We start from the raw sequence: 25,751 nt of genomic DNA, 5'->3' as shown, positions 1-25,751 counted from the left end.
GGGCAAAAAAGTATTTAGTCAGCCAGCGATTGTGCAAGTTCCCCCACTTAAAATGATGACAGAGGTCAGTAATTTGCACCAGAGGTACACTTCAACTGTGAGAGACAGAATGTGAAAAAAAAATCCATGAATCCACATGGTAGGATTTGTAAAGAATTTATTCGTAAATCAGGGTGGAAAATAAGTATTTGGTCACCTCAAACAAGGAAAATCTCTGGCTCTCACAGACCTGTAACGTCTTCTGTAAGAAGCTTTTCTGTCCCCCACTCGTTACCTATATGAATGGCACCTGTTTGAACTCATCATCTGTATAAAAGACACCTGTCCACAGCCTCAAACAGTCAGACTCCAAACTCCGCCATGGCCAAGACCAAAGAGCTTTCGAAGGACACCAGGAAAAGTATTGTAGACCTGCACCAGACTGGGAACAAAAATACAACTCAATACTTTGTAACATAACCTTTGTTGGCAATAACAGAGGTCAAACGTTTACTATAGGTCTTTACCAGGTTTGCACACACAGTAGCTGGTATTTTGGCCCATTCCTCCATGCTGATCTTCTCGAGAGCAGTGATGTTTTGGGGCTGTCGCCGAGCAACACGGACTTTCAACTCCCGCCACAGATTTTCTATGGGGTTGAGGTCTGGAGACTGGCTAGGCCACTCCAGGACTTTCAAATGCTTCTTAAGGAGCCACTCCTTTGTTGCCCGGGCGGTGTGTTTTGGATCATTGTCATGTTGGAAGACCCAGCCTCGTTTCATCTTCAAAGTTCTCACTGATGGAAGGAGGTTTTGGCTCAAAATCTCACGATACATGGCCCCATTCATTCTGTCCTTAACACAGATCAGTCGTCCTGTCCCCTTGGCAGAAAAACAGCCCCATAGCATGATGTTTCCACCCCCATGCTTCACAGTAGGTATGGTGTTCTTGGGATGCAACTCAGTATTCTTCTTCCTCCAAACACGACGAGTTGAGTTTATACCAAAAAGTTCTACTTTGGTTTCATCTGACCACATGACATTCTCCCAATCCTCTGCTGTATCATCCATGTGCTCTCTGGCAAACTTCAGACGGGCCTGGACATGCACTGGCTTCAGCAGCGGAACACGTCTGGCACTGCGGGATGTGATTCCCTGCCGTTGTAGTGTGTTACTGATGGTGACCTTTGTTACTTTGGTCCCAGCTCTCTGCAGGTCATTCACCAGGTCCCCCCGTGTGGTTCTGGGATCTTTGCTCACCGTTCTCATGATCATTTTGACCCCACGGGATGAGATCTTGCGTGGAGCCCCAGATCGAGGGAGATTATCAGTGGTCTTGTATGTCTTCCATTTTCTGATGATTGCTCCCACAGTTGATTTTTTCACACCAAGCTGCTTGCCTATTGTAGATTCACTCTTCCCAGTCTGGTGCAGGTCTACAATACTTTTCCTGGTGTCCTTCGAAAGCTCTTTGGTCTTGGCCATGGCGGAGTTTGGAGTCTGACTGTTTGAGGCTGTGGACAGGTGTCTTTTATACAGATGATGAGTTCAAACAGGTGCCATTCATACAGGTAACGTGTGGGGGACAGAAAAGCTTCTTACAGAAGACGTTACAGGTCTGTGAGAGCCAGAGATTTTCCTTGTTTGAGGTGACCAAATACTTATTTTCCACCCTAATTTACGAATAAATTCTTTACAAATCCTACCATGTGGATTCATGGATTTTTTTTTCACATTCTGTCTCTCACAGTTGAAGTGTACCTCTGGTGCAAATTACTGAGCTCTGTCATCATTTTAGGTGGGGGAACTTGCACAATCAGTGGCTGACTAAATACTTTTTTGCCCCACTGTATATGTAGAATATTTCTGCACTGGGGGAAAATTATCATTAGCATCTTCACAGTAATTAGGAAGTTGTATCGTGTTGAATTTTCAAGTATCTACCATAAATCCATTGTTAATATGAGAGACTTTTTTGGGAGTGTCCCCTATTTGTGTAAAGTGATGGGTGCAATTTGCATTTGCTGCTGCTCATTGCAGTCCCAGTCACGAGGACAGCAATCTAAGCAGAGATGCCAAACCTCCACCTCTCCAAGCCACCTACTCCAGCTATTCTTGTGGGACACCGAGATATTATTATGCCATCCGAGTGACACAATCTCTGGTGTGTCCTGTGTCCGCCCGGGGGCCTCCCCTCAGCAGGACATGTCTGAAGCACCTTACATAGAGGCATCCGGAAAGCATTCTGGTCAGATGCCCGAACCATCTTAACTGGATCCTTTCAGCATGCAGAAGTATCCCCTCGTCTGAGCCCCTCCTCTAGCATAGAGCTCAACACTCTGTGTCTAAAGAAAAGCCCAGACAGTCTTCGGACCAAGATCCTTTTTTCCTCTGCTTGTATCCATGATATAATTTTTTTCGGTCACTACCCACAGCGTGTGGCTGTAGATGATGGAACATGGATGCACCGGTAAATCAGCAGCTTCGGTTTAATGCCGAATTCTCTTAACATTCAGGCCGGTACAACATCTGCATCGCTGCACCAATCCATCTGTCAGTCTCCCCCTCCCTCAGTCCCTCACTCATGAACAAGATACTTGAACTCGTCCACTTGGGGCAGAAACTTGGTCCCAGCCCAGGATGCATTTACCACCTTTTACTGCCTGAAAATCATGACCATAGATTTGGAGGTGCTAATTTGCATTTCACTCAAATGCAAACCTCCCCATTGCAAACTGGAGGTCATCATCCATGTAAGGTAATTAACTAGCTTTAGCCACAGCAAAGTCTGGATATTTACATGCATCATATGCAGATATCCATATTATTTGTAGCCTGTAAGCAACAAATAATGTGAAACTGCCCATACAAACTTCTATTTCAAATCAATATAGCATCTATATCAATTTATCAAGCAATATATCAATTAGTATATTAGTGTAACATAGTGTCAAATCACAAATAAAATATTCACAGCCCTTTTTTGTGTTAGGTAAAAACAGCAGAGTCTATAAGTTTGAACAAGACAGTTGTCTATTTAAAGAATAAAATAACTGTCTGTTAAAATGATTATTAGAGATATTGATAAGAAATGAGCTGCTGTAGAAAATGCAGATACAAAGTTAGTCTGGTACCACGAGTTTAGGTGCTTGAGCTTGTGCTCTAAACAACTATTAGTTACCTTTTTCATGAACAGGAAGCTTAATAAAACCTCTAATTTCTTCCATTTAAATGGCTTTTCTTTCAAATTGGAAATTATTTACCTTAGTCCATTTTCCTTATCATTTCCTCCACTTGTGCTGAGCACTAGTCCCCACAGGGTGTGTCAAACTGCAGAATTCAGAAATTGCAGGTACTTAACGATAAATAAATGATGGGACTCTGCTCTGCTCAGTTAATTAAAAATGTTTATTAAACTTGTTTATGGGACTCCACATTGGTTATTATGTCGTTTCAAGCCTTAGGCAGCAGCGAGTGATAAGAAAATTATATAAAAGTGCTACACTGTGGTTTTTCCCTCCCTCATGTTCTCCCGTGTTACAGGAAGTGGTCGGCACATAGTTTAACAAAACTTTAGCTGGGCTGATTCTCACATAATTTAAAAAGAAAAAAAAAATCCTGCACTGGAAAACAAAAGCATGCTAAAGTAGTAACGGAAGCACTCGAAATGGACAACCGTATATTGAAAAGTATTGAAAAGTTTGAATAAAGTGTTTAGCATCTTTCCTAAATTACTTATTGAACATTGACCTAAATAGTCTCTAATGTCCTGTCAAGTTACTAATTCAGTGATTTCCAACATCTTTGTTTTTTTTTTACTCATCCTAACAGATATACTCAAGGTCGTCTCCATTAGCACCAAAAAGGTTCATATTTAAATGTGTAAACCTTATTTTTTTACAGAAGTGAAATAATTTAGATGACTAACTACTGTGAGTCTAAACTGCAGCACATAATTAATTCTAACCAAATAAGATGTCATCCATGATCTATGTAGTAACGCTTATCTAATCCATCCTTTTATATTGTAAGTCAGTATGAAGCTCTAGAAAAGGTGCCGCTCCTCCTCGTGTTAGAGCCACACCAGCTATCATGCCGACTACCCACAGACCTGTGGGGGCATTGTTAGGATCCGGAGTTGCTGCTGTTGGTCAAGTCCGAGTTCAGCAACACTAAAAAAATTGGGTCACCTGACTCCTGACTGAAGATCAGCAGTTTTTTTGCTTGCTGATGGCATAGATTCATGGCAGATTTCATCATCAGGCTCCAACTGTGACATTCAGGGAGACAAGTTTTTTTTTGAACACATGCCCACCACAGTCCAAACTGTAACCTCAGTGGCAATCTTTAGGATGTGCTGCTGAAGACTTTACTCAGTGGTTCATCTCTCCAATCATTATCAATACTTAAAAACTACTCGGCAAAAAAAACCTCAAACTGAAATAAATCTGACATTGGAGAGGCGAGTCAAGGAGGCCATTTATGTAAAAAGGAACAAGCCTCTCTAAGAGTACATCTTTCAGTGCAGTGATTGCAGCCATTTCCCAATTGTTTGTACTCATGGACATTGATTAATGGTCATGGCAGTTTGCATATCAACAACGATGAAATCTCAATGCTCATTGTTATGCAGCGGCGCTGGTTTGGATTGTTATGCATGTGTATTGTTTATAAGGCTGGGGAAACCTGCAGTCAGCTGGGACTGTATAAGTCACTTAGATGAGTGAGGAAATGTTTCCCCCCACTGAAAATGCTGCATCCAGATAAGCAGAATCAACTTTCTGGGATTGCATAAGCTTATTATAAACAATGCTACGGTGAATGCTCGCCTTTAGCTAAAGGCGGTCCACCAAAGTAGTCTTGTGTATGACTTCTTTTTTTTTTTTTTGGCCGGGCACTGTATATTGAGATCAATGCATTACAGTGTTAAAGGAGACAGATGTTTAAAAAAAAAAATCAATTCATCCATCTGCCCTGGTGGGAAGTCTCTGGGCTCCCTGTGAATGACCAAGCTCTTTTTCCTAAGGTGAGTTTAAACACTCCAGAGAAAGTTCATTTGTGGTATACACCAGAAATGGAGAATTATTTTGTCAAAGACATAACAAATATTATAATGAATTCATTTAAAGGAATGAGGACGCTTTCATATTTACACTGTAAATGTTGCATCTAAGATTTGTCTGTAAAAATCTTAAGGATGAAAGACAATTTGACATTTCAAAGTAAAAAATATTTTTGTAACTCTAAGATATCCTTATTAAATATATTCTTTATTGAAGTATCGCTTGATCAGTCCAAAGTACAGAATCTGCGGCACAGTTCGCAGCAGGAGGCGATGCGTCTGGAATTGCCCTTTACTCCTAAATTTTATATTTGGATGAAGCAACAGTCCTGCAATACTAAATCTGTCAAATGCTTAGTCCAATCAGCAGTCCAATGATTGGTAAGTAGGACCAAAGAAATGTATTGAGGAGATCTGGAGCTTGGTGACATTGAATGTAATAACCTGATGCTGATTCTGAAATACCAGAGTCCAGTCAATAGGGAACCCTGCAGGCAGTGAGCAGGTCAATATCAGAGTTTGCTCTGAAAAAAAATGTGGGTCTGTTAGAAAGCACAAATATAGATCGGATCAGTGTGGATGCGAGGGCCACAGCCATGCTTATATTATCCACCTCACATCTGACCTTATTATTCATTTACACACATTTACAACAATAAACATGCATATTGCTGTTTTTTATGTTAATCATTTGTTCCTATCAGTAATTATCATGGCCATGGAATAAAACACATTCAACAGCAGAGAGCTGACAGGGGTTCGATTTGAGTTAGTTTAGCTTTGTGCTTAGTTGCGTTTGCATTTTATTTACACCGTTTGTTTTATTGGGGTTAGTATGCGAGGTCTCTCAGGTCATTTTGACTGGATAGTTTGTGCCTCGTTGCCAAACTCCAGTCGATGATAAATAATAAAAGACTGACTACCAGTCTGGATCAGGATGTTAAAGTCAGCAAGTTCTCACTGGCCTGGTGACCCATTATACAGGGAGTGCAGAATTATTAGGCAAGTTGTATTTTTGAGGAATAATTTTATTATTGAACAACAACCATGTTCTCAATGAACCCAAAAAACTCATTAATATCAAAGCTGAATGTTTTTGGAAGTAGTTTTTAGTTTGTTTTTAGTTTTAGCTATTTTAGGGGGATACCTGTGTGTGCAGGTGACTATTACTGTGCATAATTATTAGGCAACTTAACAAAAAACAAATTTATACCCATTTCAATAATTTATTTTTACCAGTGAAACCAATATAACATCTCCACATTCACAAATATACATTTCTGACATTCAAAAACAAAACAAAAACAAATCAGCGACCAATATAGCCACCTTTCTTTGCAAGGACACTCAAAAGCCTGCCATCCATGGATTCTGTCAGTGTTTTGATCTGTTCACCATCAACATTGCGTGCAGCAGCAACCACAGCCTCCCAGACACTGTTCAGAGAGGTGTACTGTTTTCCCTCCTTGTAAATCTCACATTTGATGATGGACCACAGGTTCTCAATGGGGTTCAGATCAGGTGAACAAGGTGGCCATGTCATTAGTTTTTCTTCTTTTATACCCTTTCTTGCCAGCCACGCTGTGGAGTACTTGGACGCGTGTGATGGAGCATTGTCCTGCATGGAAATCATGTTTTTCTTGAAGGATGCAGACTTCTTCCTGTACCACTGCTTGAAGAAGGTGTCTTCCAGAAACTGGCAGTAGGACTGGGAGTTGAGCTTGACTCCATCCTCAACCCGAAAAGGCCTCACAAGCTCATCTTTGATGATACCAGCCCAAACCAGTACTCCACCTCCACCTTGCTGGCGTCTGAGTCGGACTGGAGCTCTCTGCCCTTTACCAATCCAGCCACGGGCCCATCCATCTGGCCCATCAAGACTCACTCTCATTTCATCAGTCCATAAAACCTTAGAAAAATCCGTCATGAGATATTTCTTGGCCCAGTCTTGACGTTTCAGCTTGTGTGTCTTGTTCAGTGGTGGTCGTCTTTCAGCCTTTCTTACCTTGGCCATGTCTCTGAGTATTGCACACCTTGTGCTTTTGGGCACTCCAGTGATGTTGCAGCTCTGAAATATGGCCAAACTGGTGGCAAGTGGCATCTTGGCAGCTGCACGCTGGACTTTTCTCAGTTCATGGGCAGTTATTTGGCGCCTTGGTTTTTCCACACGCTTCTTGCGACCCTGTTGACTATTTTGAATGAAACGCTTGATTGTTCGATGATCACGCTTCAGAAGCTTTGCAGTTTTGAGACTGCTGCATCCCTCTGCAAGATATCTCACTATTTTTGACTTTTCTGAGCCTGTCAAGTCCTTCTTTTGACCCATTTTGCCAAAGGAAAGGACGTTGCCTAATAATTATGCACACCTGATATGGGGTGTTGATGTCATTAGATCACACCCCTTCTCATTACAGAGACGCACATCACCTAATATGCTTAATTGGTAGTAGGCTTTCGAGCCTATACAGCTTGGAGTAAGACAACATGCATGAAGAGGATGATGTGGACAAAATACTCATTTGCCTAATAATTCTGCACTCCCTGTATAATTTTTTTAATGGTTACTTATTGTTTTTATTCCATCTAAGAGAACAGTGCCATCAGCTACGGATTGACTATTAAACATTCCTTGTATTATTATATTAAACGTTAACTGGCCAGGCTGCTAGTGTGGCCGTCTTCATTCAGCTGACAGATGCACACTGTAGCCCAGGATTAACACTTGCATATGAAAATGCACTGATAGGTCATTCATGTCTTTGAATCAAAAATCTGATTCAGGGTGAATTTCTAACTTGGTAAGTCGCTCTGATAACCAGTTTTTGAGTTTTACTGACGTCAGAAATCAGAATAAACTTTGCCCAAAAGTAAACTGTCAAACATCAGTAAAAACCTTTCAATGAGATTAAGAATGCTTTGTCCAGATCTCAGCTACCTCTTATTTCTGACTCTCTGAGCCCTCTACCACTCATAAATGTATTTTATTTTTAATTTAGCTGCACAAGTTTCACTGTGCAGAATGAAGTGCAGGTCATCCAAACAAGGTTGTTCTGTGCTTAACTAAAAGTTGTGTAACTACGAGCATAATGTGTTGGAGCCAATCATTGCTCAAAGGACATCTTGTAACCAACAGCTACAGTACACTGTGTACAGAGAGAGGTGTTCTGCACTTGCTAACATGAGTTCTTGCAGAAGAGCAAGACTTCCAATCAAAGCAGTTCTGTCCATTCGGTTTTTCTTTTTGTTTTGGGGTTTTTTGTTAGGCTTTTTTTTTGCTAGGTGTATGAGGAGTCAATAAAAACAGCGAAAAAGCTGCCAAATTCACAACAGTGAAGCGTGGTAATCACTGCTGTAAGCGAGAGAAATGTCAGGTGTCCAAGCCTTAAAAAAACAAATATCCAAATCCCCAAATTAAAAGCTGAATTAATTATCAGAAAATTAACATTTGATTTGATTAAATGAATAATAAGGTGCAGCACTCATTTTTCAGTTTGGCTCACACAGACCTGGATGGGGATAGCATATTTAATATTATCCTTATTATATTTTTACTTTGTTACATGCATATATCCTGTAATGCAAGAGTAGGTCCTGAGATGATTTCTATAAAGCTTTTCTAATATCTCATTCCCACTTGGAGGATTTTCCATTAGTGTTGATGGAAAGGTGTTGACTCATGGTCTCATTTAAAGTTGATGTGGACTCTGCACACTGCGGTCGATTTGTATCTGAAAGTTTAAACAATGCTCTAGTGGTCCTTGTTAGTACATGCTGTATGCTTCCAGTTGGTATGCCAGATACTTTTTCAAAGTTTTACTCTCAAATGCTAAATTTAATTCTACTCTTAACAAAATGTTAAGAGCAAAGAAGAGCAAGCCTTGTTTCTTTCTTTTTGAAAACATTTTTTCAGTAATACCGAGGTGTCAGAGATGTCCCTCATCGTGACGTAATGGCGTATTATCAGCCTTTTGTTTAAGCTATCAAAATGGATACATTTGAAAGGGAGGAGACCTTGCAGATTAGCAGGGCTTTGTCAGCCACACTTGTGTTAACAGCTGGGCTTTTTAAACAATTCTAAAAGCAAGCAATTATGTACTCAAAGTGTTACGCATCAAAGTTTCATCCTTGGCCAGTGTGAGTAAGTGCACTTAATAGGTTTGCAAACAGTTTTTGAGAAGGTACTCAGAAACATAACAGAAATAAAGGCAGTAACAAATATTACAGTGTTTTATGATATCATTTAGAAAATTTGCATGAATTGTCCCTTTTAATTCCTTACATGACATAAGAAGTGTTTATTTTCCAAAGAAAAGATGCCAAGCAGTGTGCAAACCTACTTTAGGGGCTCAGAAGCTAAATACAGGTGCAATTGAGTGACACTGATGCAAAGATGTGTAGTTTGTGTGTAGAGAATTGTTTAAGATCCTGATGACACAGCACCATTTGACAAGGCAAAAGTACAGGTAATTACAGCTACAGTTGTTTCCCTTACACTTACATATAAAAGAGTCAGTCAGATAGAAAGTTAATGCAAGATTATCTGGCACAGCTTCCTGGTGTTGCGCAGCAGACAACCATAAGAACAGCACGAGCTTGTGCAAACAGTGCACTCATGGGTGCTGGTGCTCACTGCTACTTGCTAATCAATGCAGAAACAGGCAATCGTGTGTCTGTACGGGGAAAGCAAGACCTCGTGGTGGAGGCGCAACTGCTCACTGTTTGGCATTAAACTTTTTGGCTAAGATTCTTCTTAGTAGTTTCCAAAGGGGAATGAAAGGTCACTCAGGTGAACTGAAGCTTAATGATCATTTCTGTGAGAGGGATTTCCAGCAACCACGCTGGGACGGCGTCTTTTTGCACATTGGAAATAAAAGATATCACTACTGAATACCCAAAATATCTCCAAGGTTCAGAAGTTCATAATAAAAAGGATGCACTAGACCAGCGGTCCCCAACCTTTTTTGCGCCACGGACCGGTTTATGCCTGACAAAATTTTCACAGACCGGCCTTTAAGGTGTCGCGGATAAATACAACAAAATAAAACTAGTACTGGTACCGAAAAAAAGAAGACTTATTCATAACACACGTGAAAAGACCAAGTTAACGATAAAAACGATAACAAAATAACGCTGAAAACCGATAAAAACCCTGAAAACCATACATTTCACACCCGAGCCTCAACTCTCGCGGCCCGGTACCAAACGACTCACGGACCGGTACCGGTCTGAGGCCCGGGGGTTGGGGACTGCTGCACTAGACCACCGTCTTACCCATGCAACACTGTAATGCACACGCCTGACACTGAGTACATAACCTTGTCTTTATCACATCACCAACATTAGTAGACTAAACATATTGCAAAACTACTATTAAACAAATGGATGGGCTCCAGTTGTTCAGTGAAAGTAAATCCAGCAGAAAATACATGCACCAAGTTAAAATTTTCATATATTTTTAAGCACCGTAGCTCAAGCTCAATTCCAAAGAGATGAATGTGTTCCCAGTATACTTTCAACTCTGTTATATGCTCACCGTTTGTGCAATTTACACTTTTAATATAGGGGCACACCAGCGAAAAGTAAGGCTACTGTTAATTAGATAAAATTGCCATGGATTTCATGCCTGCACGCTACCAAGAAAATGACTATGTAGCCAAATGACCACTAAACATATTGACTGGTAGTTGTGGGAATTAAACTGGGACAAAAATGGGGGGTTTAATTTCGTGAAAATCACAACTTTAATTAAAGGAATATTATATTGCACTTTAATGATTCAAGCTGGGTGTTTGATCAGTGTCATGGATTCAAAGTTGCACTCACATCTATGCATTTCTTGGTAAGAAATCAAAAGCAAACAAGTTTCTCTCATTCATTATGCCGAGAATGAAATGCCCCAAAGCCTGCTCATTTCCCTGCTTCACTAATCAGTAGCCATGGCACATTTCCCCTCTCTCTGCCACTTGTACTATATTGAAACTAATGGCTTGATTCCCCCAAAAACAGCTTCTTCCTGTATATTCTTCGTGTGTTATCCTGCGTGTTGACTGGGTGATATGTCCATGCTCTGTCTCAGCGGATTTATTACTGCCTAGTCAGCAGGCAAGACACAATAATTTGTGCCGCTGGGAATGGCGCAGATGTATGAAAAAACGCACTCTCCCTAGATCCCATCTCTCAGCAAGGATTTTTTTGTTCTGCTCAGTGAAGGTGGAAGGGCTTTAGCAGCTCCTCCTGACAGCGCTGTTCTCCCTACATTGAGCCGCCAGCTGTCCGTTCCTTTGATTAAGCTCTGCATTTTCAACTCCTCATTCACTGCCTTTTCTCTCTCGTATCTGCCCTTGTGCTGCATGGCCTCTAAAGTTTTACGTCATTTGAAAGAGATCTAATTGATATACTGTTTTATTTATTTATTTTTAAGGTGAGCTCATCAGCTGCTCATTTATCCATGCAGTACTCACTGAAATGCAACTAGATGCATTTGGCAATGCTTGCTCGAAAAACAAAGACTTTCTGAATATCCATTAGTGATGCTTCACAGTTACACAAACCACAACACAAGGCAAATTTGGGTCAGGCACTGGGACAGAAAGAATTTGCACCCTTGTTAAATCAAAAAAACCGACATTCCAGTCCAGCCAAAATCACCCCTGGAGAGTCACTGGGTCAGTACACAGGCAGCGGAACATACGATTTTAACAAGCCTGTTGCAGATACAGTATAACAGTCATGCTCAGAGGATTTGTTAGGAATGCTGACTTTGTATAATCTAACCTCGAGTAGCTGCTCTGTCTGTGCGTGAGGATGGAGTGTTTGGTTTAGGAGCTGCCTAAGAAGATTTCCCTCTTCACACTGTGCGTTGGAAGCATTTTATTGTTTCTGTGTTTATCAGCCTTCATCTCACGTACCTTAACAGCATCATACTGCTGCTGCTCAACACTTCTCAAAAATTCAGGTTTTTTTCCCCTTCTTTCTAATGTTGTAGATTCTCCACTGCAGTGCCTAAAATTGCTTAACCATCTCATATAACCGTTTTTCCATGGCAACCATCTCCGAAGCTAAAAGTATCAGCATCGTACGAATGCACTGAAATTAAGTGTCAAAGCTTTGCATTCTGCTGATGAGCGTGATTCGCCTCAGATGACCTCATCAGAACCCCATCAACAGAGAAACTTAATTGTATTTGTAAAAGAATGCCCTTGACTGCAAACCACTCCAAAGTAACAAAAGAGGTTTTAAATACAGGCCTAAATAAAGGAAAGGAAATGAAGGGACACGTGAAGCAAATTTTTACTGTTAATATTCTCACTTTACTCTGTAAATGGTTTGTGATTGGTGGCTTTCTCAACCTTAACTGCAGTATGTTACATTTTCACATCTATTAGCTGGTTGGCCGTCATGCCGGGTGCTCTCTTCATCCTCTGGAGTATATTTGGGTTGGGTAGCTGGTAATCTGTCCAGTAGACCAATTCCACAGCGGTCATTTGACAGAAAACCTGAGCCCTAATAATAATAATAATTATGATTAGTATTATGACTATTATTACTGTCAACACTCTTATCTCGTAAGGGCTGCTGTGAATAAAGCACATAAATATGAATCTACAGCTAGCTTGACTGATTTGGCAGAAGCAATGGGAAAATGGCACAAAGTTACCACTCCTAGCTAAGAAATAGCTGGGAATAAAATTTCTAACAAAATGAGGAAAAAAGTATTTTAAAAAAGAAGTCCGTTTTAGCAAAGTTTACAATGAAAATGGGTGATGGTCCTGGTGTTTGAATTTTACCTATGGACAGAGCCAGATTGGTACTTTGTGCCCATCTCCAGAAGGTTGTTTGTCCTCTGGGCAGCTTTCTCTTAGCGGACCTCTCACCTTTTCATATTGTAGCAGCTAGTAGCAGTTTCTTTAAACATGTCCATAAAAAGATAGCTGCTGCTTGCGTCACTCATTGGTTTTGAAGCTTTAACCTGAACATTACAGTCATCAACATTTTATTAAAGTTGGGCGTTTTTACATAGGAGCCATCAGATGATAACCCTCCACTACATGTAATAATGCATCTATTAAGGCTTACAGACTATAAATTCACAGTTTGACGACTCAAGCTTCACTTGTTCAGTATCAGCATTGATCCTCTCGTCTCTGTCTTTACTCTACCAGGTTCAACTGTTTTGAAGTTTTTGCCTTGGATGGAGCCAGCACCAATATTCTTCAATTTTGCACTGCAGCAGAAAGCACAGACTGGCTCCAAGCAATATCCACAAATATCAATGACTTGACGCAGGAGAATGTAAGTGCATTTCTAAACATTAGAGGCTTGGTTGGATCTTCCTCTGAGTGTGTACTAAAAATGAAGGTGAAAAGAGTGATTCGAATGCTCTCGTGTTTCCATAAAGTTTAAAATGAATGATTTACACATGCACATTAATAGTTTCACAACGGGAGGAAGGAAGGAATCACAAAACTTGACAAAATTCAGGTTGTGAATTATTTTCCACTTTTGATCTGCTCAGTAATAAAAGAACCCTTGAAACTGTTTTGCCCACAGTTGTTCCCCCCATCACACATTAAAGTAGTTTTAATAGACCCTTCCTGGCAAGCACTCATTGACTCACAGTGGCACCTCTCCCCCTCTACTGACAAAAAAAAAAAAAAAAAAAAAAAGATGCTCTTCGATACCTAATTAATGGCTGCTAAGTAGTCATTCGGCGCGTGCTCTGCTCGCTCTCATTTCCTCCTATTTCACTTTGATTATCACGCTGATGATGCGAATAGTTTTTGGTGAGGATGAAGACTTACTGTAAGCCCGTGCTCATCGATGGCACAGCTGCCTTTTTTAAAAAGTGTGATTAATTCATGCCTGCATTCACCTAATTACGGACGTGCAGCGTGATTGCTAAATGGCCAATCAGGATGTAATTGTGTTGCCACCTTGGGAGAGAGCGGAACTTTTGTTTTAATGACCTACAACCTTTAAATAGACTCTTTAACACTCTTGGGGTCCGTCGCAGACATGGTGGAAGACTATATGATGCTCTTTGATGTTCTTTTAGAGGAAATAGAGAAAAAAATATAAATATTTGGGCAGCAGCTTGCTGATATCTAATAATATGAAGATTTCAGGTGACGGTGAACTTTTCGAATGTAGCTCAGGTGGAACAAGCAAGTCGCGAGCCCCATGCTGATTGTGATATGCTGACACACCAGGTGTGCTTTCAGTGTGAAAATGCTTTGCTCTGGTTTGCAGCATTTTTCCTGCTGAGTGATAACCTCTGTGGCACATTTGGAAAATGCTTCTCTTTTTCTGGACCTATATTTTCTGAAGGTGGGCTTTAATTGACATGCACTGTCATCCAATGACTTTAAAATGGGTCTGCTATTTTGTGGATTGGTGGGGAGCCAACATGTCACTCCAGAGAGGCGTTTTTTCATTTTCCTTTATTTCACTGATTTCATTTATTGTGTCCATGAATTTATTAGATTCATTTGCAGGAAAGCATGTTTCCCAGGCAGTGCTGCCAACTTCAGATGTTTTTATTACCTCATTAATACTTTATAATACATTTATATTTGCTACTTAATTTACATTTGGTTTTTTTTGCTTTCCTGAGCAGTTTGTGTGGTGTGGTGGTGTTCACTGCCCTGCTAGAGAAGGCTACTGCCTTCATGTAGTTCAATGGGGCTACATGGACTTTAACAGTGTTTACGATGGCCATATGTGTCACAATAACATTTATATTAAAAGACTAAATGAGTCACTTAACCTGTGGTTTTAACAAACAAGCTGATTTGTTTATTTATAATAAGTTCTGTAGCATTTAAGTGGTTAGACCTTAGCTTCTCTTGACACGCAGAATGTAAATAGACATTTAAAACTGGTTAGAGTTTGTAAAAATGCACAAAAGCTTTTTAACTCTTTGATTCAAAGCTATTAAGGGTTCAGAATGTTTTTATGTAATCTGAAATGTAAATATGTTTTCTAACTGTATATCTGTTTAATTTCTGTTTCTTTTAATAGATAAAGATCATCAACAAGTACTGCTCTTCAGATGATCAAGTATGTCATTATTTGCCTAACTTGACACAAACACATCATTTTTGTATCTTTTTGAGAACAGGTGCTTAATTGCCAGAAGACCAACAGGCCAATTAAATTCCTTCTGACAGCACACCTTCAGACCACAAAAGAGGCGAAAATCAAACTGAAAATGCCGTCCAACTGCTTGGACGACACTATCAATGTGTATCCCTGCTCTATGAGCAGAAACCTGACATGTGTGAAATGGCCTGTTGAAGTTAACTCAAATATTTTCCACTGACCATATTCTGGGTGTGAATATCTATTTTAGTCTCTAAAGCAGAGGTCTCAACTGCAGACTGTAATGTTTTAGAAACGGCACTTCTAGCCATTACATTCATCTCACTTAACACTCGTCCAAAGCTCCTTTTGAACGGCCATAACAGCGTTTCTAGTTATTGTCGTGGCCTTTTTTTTTTTTTATTGTTGTCAAGTTTTCAATTGAGCACATTCCTAGGAGTATACCAATGTATCCCATGTTGGCAGTAACTTTATACACATGTCTATTTAAGTTTTTTGTGAGAAATGTTATAAATGTGTTTAAAATGGCATCGTCTGCATACGACTGCAGCTCTGTGCAAAATCATCAGGGCAATATGAAAATTCAATTCAATTTGTCAGGGGAAAAAAAAAGTAGAACTTGCTCACTCAAAACTTTACTGCAGGATGCTTTAGATAGAACGTATTGCCAGCAAACAGTCAAGGCCCGAACTTAGAAATCACTGGACGTTGTTAACCACAGGATACGGGAGTGTAGCTGATAAGCAGTGCTTGGGATTTTCTCTGCTTTCCTCTGCTTAGATGAGACTTCCAAGTCAATCTGGAGTAGATAAAAGGAAATTGTTGCAGTGCAGCTGAGACTGCAGAACTGTATTGAAAAGTAACGTTTTAAATGGATGTTTTCTGAGCTGCGTCATTGGGTCCCCCCCCCCCCATTCACTTACTTTGTCAGTGCACTGTAGACCATTCTTTTCCATTTTCGTAGTAAGAACATATTTTTCATTGTGTGTGTCTTTTTGTGTATTATCCATTTATTTATTTCAAATCAAATAATGAAAATGTATCCTTCTGAATCTCTGCAGATTGTTCACATGGGCTGGGCATGCGAATGCCCCGAGGGTAGCGCTCCCGGTCGATCTTCAACATTTGAGTTCCTGGCACTCCGAGGACCATATTTTTATATCTTCAAAAGTCCGCCGGTAATTAGTTTTTTCAATTTTCCTATTCAATATGGAGAGGAAATTGGTACATTTCTGTGGTGGGTCAGAAACCTGACTAGAGTTGGGCAGGTTTATAAATCATTTCTTCTAAAGTGAATCATAAACAAAATACATTTCTACAGCTGGCTTTTAGAAAGGAGGGGTTGTGGTATGGTGCATATGTTTGGTGTGGTACTGGATACATGTAATTAGCAAAGGCAACAGATTAAAAAATAAGAACTCTCGGTCCTCATGTTCTCAGTAGATGAAAAGCCTGAAGTTTTGAAACATAAGAAAACAATTTGCCCACATTTTGTGTTTAATATTGTTGTGAGACCTCTGTGTCATCGTGTAATGTTGATACTTACAGAATCTTTTTTTTTTATAATAAACATGTAATATCAGAATAACAGAAATGACAGTTGGCCATTATATTGTTTATAGTGCAATTCCTCTAGTAGTTTATATCGGAGGTACAGAATGGAGCATACGAGCTTTTATTCTGTCCTTCTCTGTACCAGAAGTTCTGTTCACTCGTTGGTATAAAAACCACTGGACACTAAAGTGTCTTTTGTCCTCCTTATATAATTTAGAAAGTGTTTCTGGTTAATCACAGTTATTCAGTGGTTTTTCTCCCGAGGTAGTGTGTGCACATTAATTGTGAGTTAAGTTTTCTTGGCCTTCCTGCTGGACTGTGTCTTTGTTACCCTTTACACAACTGTACACAGGAGAAGCTAATGTTCTCTTTGATGGTTCGTTAGTGTAGCAAACTTTGGTGTGCATGTATTTGCTCTGTTTAAATTCAGATTGTCAGAGACTTTTGATCTCTTCTTAGCTGCAGTTTGAGAACAGAATCCAAGCGTTTCCTGACCATTTTATGAGGAGGCACGAAATAATAATAATGACTATTGACGACAGTGGCTGTAGGTGAACAAATACAGTGCAGCATTTCTTCATAAATATTTTCATTTCAAATTGCTCATTATTGTGAAAGAGAAAAAATACTGTAAGAGGGGGGAAAAATTTTTGTAAAAAGCTTGTTTTAAGTCATAAAGAAAATTCTCTTGCTTGAACAAGTTGCAGCAAATTAAAGTTTTTCCAGGCTTGAAGTGTGCCAGGCAGGCACCTGTAAGTGCAAACGTCCCGAAAGGAACTCCAGATATTGCAAGCCTTAGGTCTGCTCACATCTACTTATTACAAATACTGGATAACATTTCAAACCCAGCAGACCAAAATAATATGAAGGGTCTTACAAGAGGGCGACCCCCATCACCAAGATCTGCAAAAGCAGATCTCGTATCTAATCTCGTATCTCGTATCTAATCTTGTGAAGCCATCTTACACTTCAACGGGCGATCGTGGCTCGAGAGTTGGGAGTTCGCCTTGTAATCGGAAGGTTGCCGGTTCGAGCCCCGGCTTGGACAGTCTCGGTTGTTGTGTCCTTGGGCAAGACACTTCACCCGTTGCCTACTGGTGGTGGTCAGAGGGCCCGGTGGCGCCAGTGTCCGGCAGCCTCGCCTCTGTCAGTGCGCCCCAGGGTGGCTGTGGCTACAATGTAGCTTGCCATCACCAGTGTGTGAATGTGTGCGTGAATGGGTGGATGACTGGATATGTAAAGCGCTTTGGGGTCCTTAGGGACTAGTAAAGCGCTATATAAATACAGGCCATTTACCATTCCTGAGAAAACAGCATGCGTGTTACCCAAAAGTGCAAAACCCCCCCCCAAAAAAAACATCTCATGCATGTTGAGTGCTGCTCTTTTATGATTGGTGAGGACCATTCCACATGTAAAATGCAGTGGTGAGTGAGAAAACAGTTATGATAAAAGCAGGTGGAGCAGCTTCAAGCTGAATAGCAAAGCAAATATAGAAAAATAATTATATTCAAGAGCAGATAAAACTGTAGATTCCTCAAATATCTTACATCTCGTAAAAGTGTGTTCTCAAAAACCAGTTTTAGACCGTTTTTCCTTGGTGGGTGTTCCACATTAATATTTAAAAATGAGTATAGCATTCAGCTGGGCTCCTAATAATATATATTAACAGTTTAAATGTTACAGCCATGAAGAAATTTGGATATGAATGGTGGGCTGAAGATTCTCTGGTGACTTTATTAATAGAATGCACCAGGTTTTATTTTAGTTTGGAGTTTAGTTTAATTAGAGATGTGTGAAATGTATCAAAAGCAGGCTGTAGATTTGCAAAGAAGATGTTAAGGAAAGAGGTAGTCGCATATAAAAGTAGCACCATCTGTGTTAACTTTAGTTTTTGGTGCCAGAGATAAATTTTATGGTGAATAAAAAAGGTCCAAGACTGGATTCCCTGCTGAACACCTGTGCAAACTACAAGGACATCTGGGCTGAAGTCTTTGGAGTACAAATTAAACATGGCCTGTTAATCTGCACTGACTGAGCAAAGCTTTTCTAGTAGAGTGTCACGATACTGAATTAAATGCTTTTGAGAAATCCACAGAATAAAACAAAGAACCTTTAAGATGGTTATTAGTCTTTATATACGCTTACCTACTGCAATTAACTTAAAAATGAGCTATAAGAAGAGCAGTTAGCCCAGCACAGAGGCAAAACAGGGAGAGGTCCAGTTTAAACTGACAACTTTACGACATATCTTATATCCGCTTATCAATCCAAAAAAAGAAGAAAACATTAGAACATATAGAATTAAAGATTTTATTGTTTTAAAATATCTTCGAATAAAATTAAATGATAATTGAAAGAATGGAAATCAGATTTAGCTTTTCTAATAAGTACAAGACAGTTTTTTCTTAGTAGCTGAAACTTTGCAGATAGAAGATTGTTAGATATTCAAAATCAGTCTGTTCTGCAATGAGAGCGTTGTGGAGGAGAACCAAGGATTATACACAGATATATTCTGAAAATTTTAAGGCGGCATGATTAAGTACATATTAAAATTTGTGACGTGATGAAAGGTAGGTCATGATTGGAAACGTTTTCAATTTAATTGAGGTCAGAGTGCTGCTGTTCCTTAAAAAAATAAATCTTTTCATTAAGATATTTAAAATTCAGTTTATTTATAAAATGTAGCAGGTTGTTAGTCTGAAGGTCAAACATTTTTCTGTCACATGTAGTTGGGCACTGGTAGCTGATGTATCCAGAAGAAATTGCACCAGTGGGTTATTTAAGTGGGTTATTTGTTCAAATATGATCTATCATGGTTGATCTAAAAGGAATGCATTTATTTGGACATGTAAGGCTACAAATCAATTATTATATAATAATCTCTTGTAATGTTGTTGTAATGTAGCAGAACGTTTAGAGAGCAAATCTAAATTCAAGTCACACTCAATAACTTCCTCAGAACTAACATGTAATGGCAATACTTCGGCAGTCTCTGACAGGGCTGAACTGCTTGCAGCAGGGAGATGATGAACTCCAGTAACAGTAAAATGTGCACTACCTCCAGGGGAGTCAATAACAATATATTCAGTAGTCTGGTAGCGAAGCAACATTAACAAGGCAAGCCTCTGTGTAGAGCCTTTGACACAGTCATACTGCACCTTGTTGTTTTCCTGTCAATGCCAAAGACATGTAGTAATCCAAATTTATGTCCACATGATTGACCTGGTTAGGCAAGTTTCAGTAAGGACAAAAATTCTCTTATGTCAACAAAATGCAATTTTTGGAATTGTAAGGGGCTTCTTATGTTTAGATGTAATATAGCTCACTGAACTGTACTGAGAGGTCATTTCAGTGGAGATGTGTTCTCTCTCTCGGGAGGCTGTGTATTGATCATTGAAAGATTATTTAATTTAACTATAGATAAGGTGGGTCAGAAGCTAGAGCGGATCAGGGTAGATGAGGATTCCTCCATTCTGCATGTCAAAGTATCCTTGAGTAAGGTCCTGGATCTATCAGAGTCGTGACTGGGTGAATGAGGCTTGTAGTAAAAAGTACTGTTAAACTAGGAAAAGTGCTAAAGAAGTACCAGTCCACTCATCTGGATTAATAACTACCTAACAGCATTTCACTTCAGTAATTTTGCAGGAACACTCATATCAGTTGCCTTTCTTCTGATATGCAGCCTTCTTCAGTGGCCAGCTGTATGGACAGTATGAGTCCTGCTAGCTTCCTTTTATTCCCCTTTTCCCGCCAACTGGTACTCAGCTGTATGAGACACTTTTCATATTTACAGCTAAATCAACAAGTAGGTCTGAGAGACCATTACCTGACCATGAGATGAGAAGCTTCTTCCTCCCACACGCTGAAGACATGCATGTAAGGTTATTTGGTGACTCTAAATTGGCTACATATGTGAGGTTGATGGAGTGAAATGTATAGAATAAAAGTGCTATATGAATGTATGCTTAAAGTTCTCTGAGGGGTCAGTAAGATGACAAAAGCATTGTATATATGTGGATATTACATAGCTCAACAGCCAGTATTGCTGCCTCTCTGTACTCATTAGCACACTGACAGCATTTCCATGTACTGAATATCTTAAAGAACTCTGCTAACCTTGCCCTTGCTACTTGACATCCCACTGTCCATTTGCATATGTGCAAGAAATTAAGCATTTCATCATCTATGCAGATGCTTTCTGCAACTCACGTAGGCACACTGTTGCATTCCTTTTGACTTCCATCCTCTGCTCGAGTCTCCAGACTGGCTCTGTTTCTGTGTCAGGTTACACGGCTGTCTGAACAGTGCATTTTTACAATTCCCTCTGCACACTGATGCTTTGTGTTAACATTAGTGATGGTCACCCCAGCTGTTTGTTGAAATGGCAGGAACAAGAGCCTGGCCTTGTTTAAACTACACTTGCTGATACCATCATTGTGCTTGAGACATCACTACAGGAAAAAGAATCATAACCATCAGAGATTTTTAGTAACACTGGGTGAGAGGCCTCTGGTCTGGTATACTCAACCACATACATAAGCTACAACATTAAAACTTAATCTGGCACAACCCCCCCATTCCCAAGAAAACAGATTTAACCTGGTAGGGCATGGACAAAGGACCTATGGGGGTGTCCTGTGAAGTTCTAGGATATTGGTTTGCGGGTTCTGCAGCTGGGTCGTACTCTTAGCGTGGGGGATTTTGCTTGGTCTTTAGAAGATTTGATGTCCATTAAATGGCAGAACCTAAAGTTTACCAGGAGAAGGTTATAATGTAATGAGATCATTAGCATTATTAACTTCACCTGTCAGTGCTGATAATATTTTGGCCAGTATAATTTTTAAACTGTTCTTTAAAGTGCTGCAGGACAGTCTTTTACAAAGAGTATGCCAGAGGCTAAAAAAAAAAATTTGTGACACAGAAATGGTGTTTTTGAAGGTGAGCTTAGGAAGAAAAAACCCCAAACCTTTTTGTAGCTTTTCGTAGTTTTTAAATAAAGAGAAAAAGCTACAGGCTGGGAGCAGGCGAGAACTGCAGTACACTACACACAACGCAGATCAGTTACAAAAATGAAAAGGGTTTTTTTGGTTAAGATATAGGCCAGTCATAGGACCAACAAATCATGTTTACAGGATGAGAGCAAAAGAAGTGAGCAGCTGTACTTTTAATGAACAATACTAATGGATGTATTGTGAAGTCACTGAAGTTATGGTTCCTTGAGCTAAAGACATTATGCAGCTGGTGGGCTGTGAAATGCCAGACGTGTCCCTCTAGCTTGTGTTGAAAAATGGTAGTAGCCAATATCCCAGAGGCCGAGAGGCCTTGAATATTCAGCAGTATGTTTTTATTAGTATCAATTATCATGTGTCAAAAAGAAGTCAACAGTAACAGCTCAGCAGAGTAAGAGAAAATTTACTTTAGTACTTCAACAATGTTAGCTGTTGGAAACCAAAAAAAGGCCTTATTTTTATTATTTTAAATCCAAAATTTTCCGCATATGGGATAAAACATGGCCGAATGAATATACCCAAACCAACAGTGTGTGATTTTGCACCACGACTGTCATTTCACCACCACGTCCATGACATGACGCCTGGCGCGAACAGTAAGGAGTCTTTAGGGATGTTTACGGCTGTCGCTACGTGTTATTCAGTCATTTAGATTTTTCATGCAAAGCTGATTTTGTATGGGATGTTTTGTTGTTTTGTTATTTATAGGACCAGTACAACACAACCTATCGTAAAGAAGACAAAGAGGCAGTAGACATTGTTCATTGTGATTAAATAAGTGGAAATACACTGAGGAACGATTTTAGAACAGTCCATTATCCTTTTCAGGGTCGCGGGGGGTGCTGGAGCCAATCCCAGCTGTCATAGGGCGAGAGGCGGGGTACACCCTGGACAGGTCGCCAGTCTGTCGCAAGGCCAACACACAAGGACAGACAACCATTCATACTCACATTCACTCACAGATTCACACCTAGTGGCAATTTGGATTATCCAATTAACCTATCCCCACAAACTGCATGTCTTTGGACGGTGGGAGGAAGCCGGAGTACCCGGAGGGAACCCACGCAGACACGGGGAGAACATGCAAACTCCACACAGAAAGACCCTGGCCTGATGGTGGAATTGAACTCAGGACCTTCTTGCTGTGTGGCAACAGTGCTAACCACCGTGCTGCCGTGCTGCCCATTTTAGAACAGTTTCACAACTAATTTTGTTTACCTGGGACATAATGGATCTTTCTTTGATCTTATTAGATGCTATCACACTGGAAAATTATTTTAAATACCTAAACAAAATCAATCAACAAATTAAGGATTTTCTTTATGCACAAGCAAACTGAATGTTGCAGAAGATGCAGCAGACATTTTCATGAATTCAGTAGTTTAGTTTATTAAGATCCCCGTTAGCTCCTGCAATAGCAGTACCTACTCTTCCTGGAGTGTGACGAAATTTAATAAAAAAAAAAAATTTCATACAAAAAAGACGTACTACATTAAAAGAAAAAAAAAGGCTCAAAAACAAGAGAACACCACAATTAAAACCAATAGCTCCACATTAAATATCTGTAAGAATCACAACTCACTTTTGCTTTTTAAATGATCAACTGACCAACATGCTCATCACACAGATGTCTGAAACCTAACAAAAAATAACCAATTCTACTGACTATTCCCGTGTAATTGTAATTTTTATATATATATATATATATATATATATATATAGTTTCAATTTTTTGCAAAAAGTTGTGTTAATTCCTAAGATCAAGAATAGTCCTCAGAGTAGTCATTTGAGGATGACTATTCTATCCAGTCTGTACTTTGGAGTCAGACGTATAAATATGTTTAAAATTTAAATGATAAAAGCTCCTTCTAGGATAATGCTGATTGTTTGTTGTTGTGAAACTAAACCAAACCAAACTAAACAAGGAGCTAAACTTAAGTTACATAAGATTATTTACTCAATTGTACAGTAACTCCTAACATAACTCTTGCATATGTGTCTCTGATTTCTAGGAGTTGGTCAGTTAGCTTGATGCTAACACCTAATGAAAGTACAAATCTAAGACTAGTCATGAAATTTAGTTAATAATGTTAAATATTAAATCATCAAAAATACTTACTTCAGGTAATTCTAAAGCTAATGTTGAAATAGCATAAAGAAAAAAAAGGATGGATTTTTGCTTACCAAAGAGGATTATAAACATCAACTACACTACAGATATTTAATATTATTAGCATACGTGTAACCTTTTCAGATGACTGATCATCAGGCTTATAGTGTCCACTTGGCAAAAAAAATCAAATGACCGCACTTTGTGGATAACATTGTATCTCAGTTTAAGCACACCCCAATTAAAGCTCCCAGCCTTGCGTTGGACATGCAGTAAGCCTGTATGTCTACTAAATTCAGCCGTCACTTTCATTTTAAATTTTTCTTTCTGTGGCCATAAAAAAATATTCTCAGTTGGATTTTTTACAAATCCCAATTTAAATCTGAGGGATTATTTAAAGTTGTTATTTGTGAAACAAAACCTGGAAGTCCTAGTTTTTAAAGGCTCTGGTTTATTTTGCTGTAGTCTTTGAAATCTACGCATTACTTTCATGATTTAAATGTTCTCCCCGTGCCGAGTGCAGCAGGATCAATCCATTTTGCTCCCTGACACTGGCAGTCATCCAGGGCTTCACAGAAAGCAACAAAGTGACCTGCCTAACTTTCATTTGCATTTATTATGTGGATGAGGAAGTGCTGCTAACAAGTGCAAAAAAGCTTGTTTGTATACGCTTCCTCTTCATCTCATCCTCCTTGATGTTTATTTCTCAGATCAGTGCTGCTGACTGGGGACAAGCTGAAACAACATATAACCTCTATGAGGTTCTTTTCAAGGTTCACAAGGTAAGTTATGAGAAGGATGCTGTGATGTGCATCAGGGCTGTTCAAATTTTGATCACCTCTTTGCTCTCTTTAAAGATGTCAGTTTTCCTCTTTGAGCATGTCGTATAGTGATTCAGGGAGCTGTCTAACCAAGGCATGTACACAGAGAAGGTTCATCTGTTTAATCTGCGAATATAGAGAAATACTAGTGATTCCTTCTACTTACATCAGCTGTAGAAAGTGAAATAACAGCGTACCTTTCCCCCAGTATGTAGTAATTACAAGCTTGCATTACAGCTGTGGATGGCAGAGGACTGCTGGCTCCAGGCAAGGCTCTACTTGGGACTGGAGCATTCTCCTGAGCAGGACACGGAGTCTCTGTGCTTCAGTATTCTGGTCGGCCACGGCCAGAGCCACACCTTCAGGGTAGAGCTGGCCACTGACCTGGCTATCTGGGAGAAGTCCTTCCAAAGGGCGGTCTTCTTGGAAGTGCAGCGAATACAAGTGAGTACTTTCATATAAAATGATCTCGGACCCTTTTTGGGTATTTTCTGTTTGAATATTAGTTCGAATGGAGTGCCTCTAAAATAAAGCACCTTTTTCTCAACTCAAAGGAGGAACGCGAAGTATTGAATGTTTGTGGAAATTAAGACCACAGCACAACTCTGTGTTTCCGTTGGGCTTTAGAGCCAGAAGGAAGATAAATAGCATCAATAATCTTGGATGATGACTAAAATGTACTCTTCCAAATGCAAACATGACAGTCTGAAAATGGAGCTTTATAATCCTTTAATACCAGTATTATTGCATAGGAACATTACAGCACAATTGCATTTGTGTGTAATATTCCTGTACAATCGTGCACTGGTCCATTTAACATAACAGAACAGCACAAAAATGTTAACATAAAATTTGAAAGCCATTTAAATCCTTCTGTAACACCTATATGATATAGCTATGGTTATTGTCATTGCACCTTTTGTTTTGAGGAAGTGACTTGCATTCATCATTTACTTCCTGTATTTATTAAAACTGTGTATATTATATTTGATACATGAGTTTTTGAACACCTCTTAAAGAAGAAGAAAAATCTGTGTTGATTGGTTAGATGGAGACAATGAGCTGGAAAGGATGTGCAGCAGGTTAGGATGATTAAAGACAGAGATAGAAATGGAT

At 39.6% G+C, this 25,751-nt stretch overlaps 1 protein-coding gene across 1 annotated transcript in view; it reads left to right on the top strand.

The window, feature by feature from the left end:
• The window catches only part of sntg2 (syntrophin, gamma 2), a 117,128-nt gene that overhangs the window by 56,586 nt on the left and 34,791 nt on the right, over window positions 1-25,751 (top strand). Inside the window, exons 10-14 of the mRNA XM_026151094.2 lie at window positions 13,203-13,332; window positions 15,061-15,099; window positions 16,203-16,319; window positions 24,525-24,596; window positions 24,873-25,079. Of these exons, the coding sequence (XP_026006879.2) occupies window positions 13,203-13,332; window positions 15,061-15,099; window positions 16,203-16,319; window positions 24,525-24,596; window positions 24,873-25,079 (565 nt within the window). The remainder of the gene's footprint in view (window positions 1-13,202; window positions 13,333-15,060; window positions 15,100-16,202; window positions 16,320-24,524; window positions 24,597-24,872; window positions 25,080-25,751) is intronic.

The sequence above is a fragment of the Astatotilapia calliptera genome, chromosome 19, assembly GCF_964374335.1.
Source record: "Astatotilapia calliptera chromosome 19, fAstCal68.1, whole genome shotgun sequence".
NCBI classification, from domain to species: domain Eukaryota; kingdom Metazoa; phylum Chordata; class Actinopteri; order Cichliformes; family Cichlidae; genus Astatotilapia; species Astatotilapia calliptera.
The sequence above is the reverse complement of the archived record's forward strand: the minus strand, read 5'-3'. Positions and strand labels throughout refer to the sequence as shown.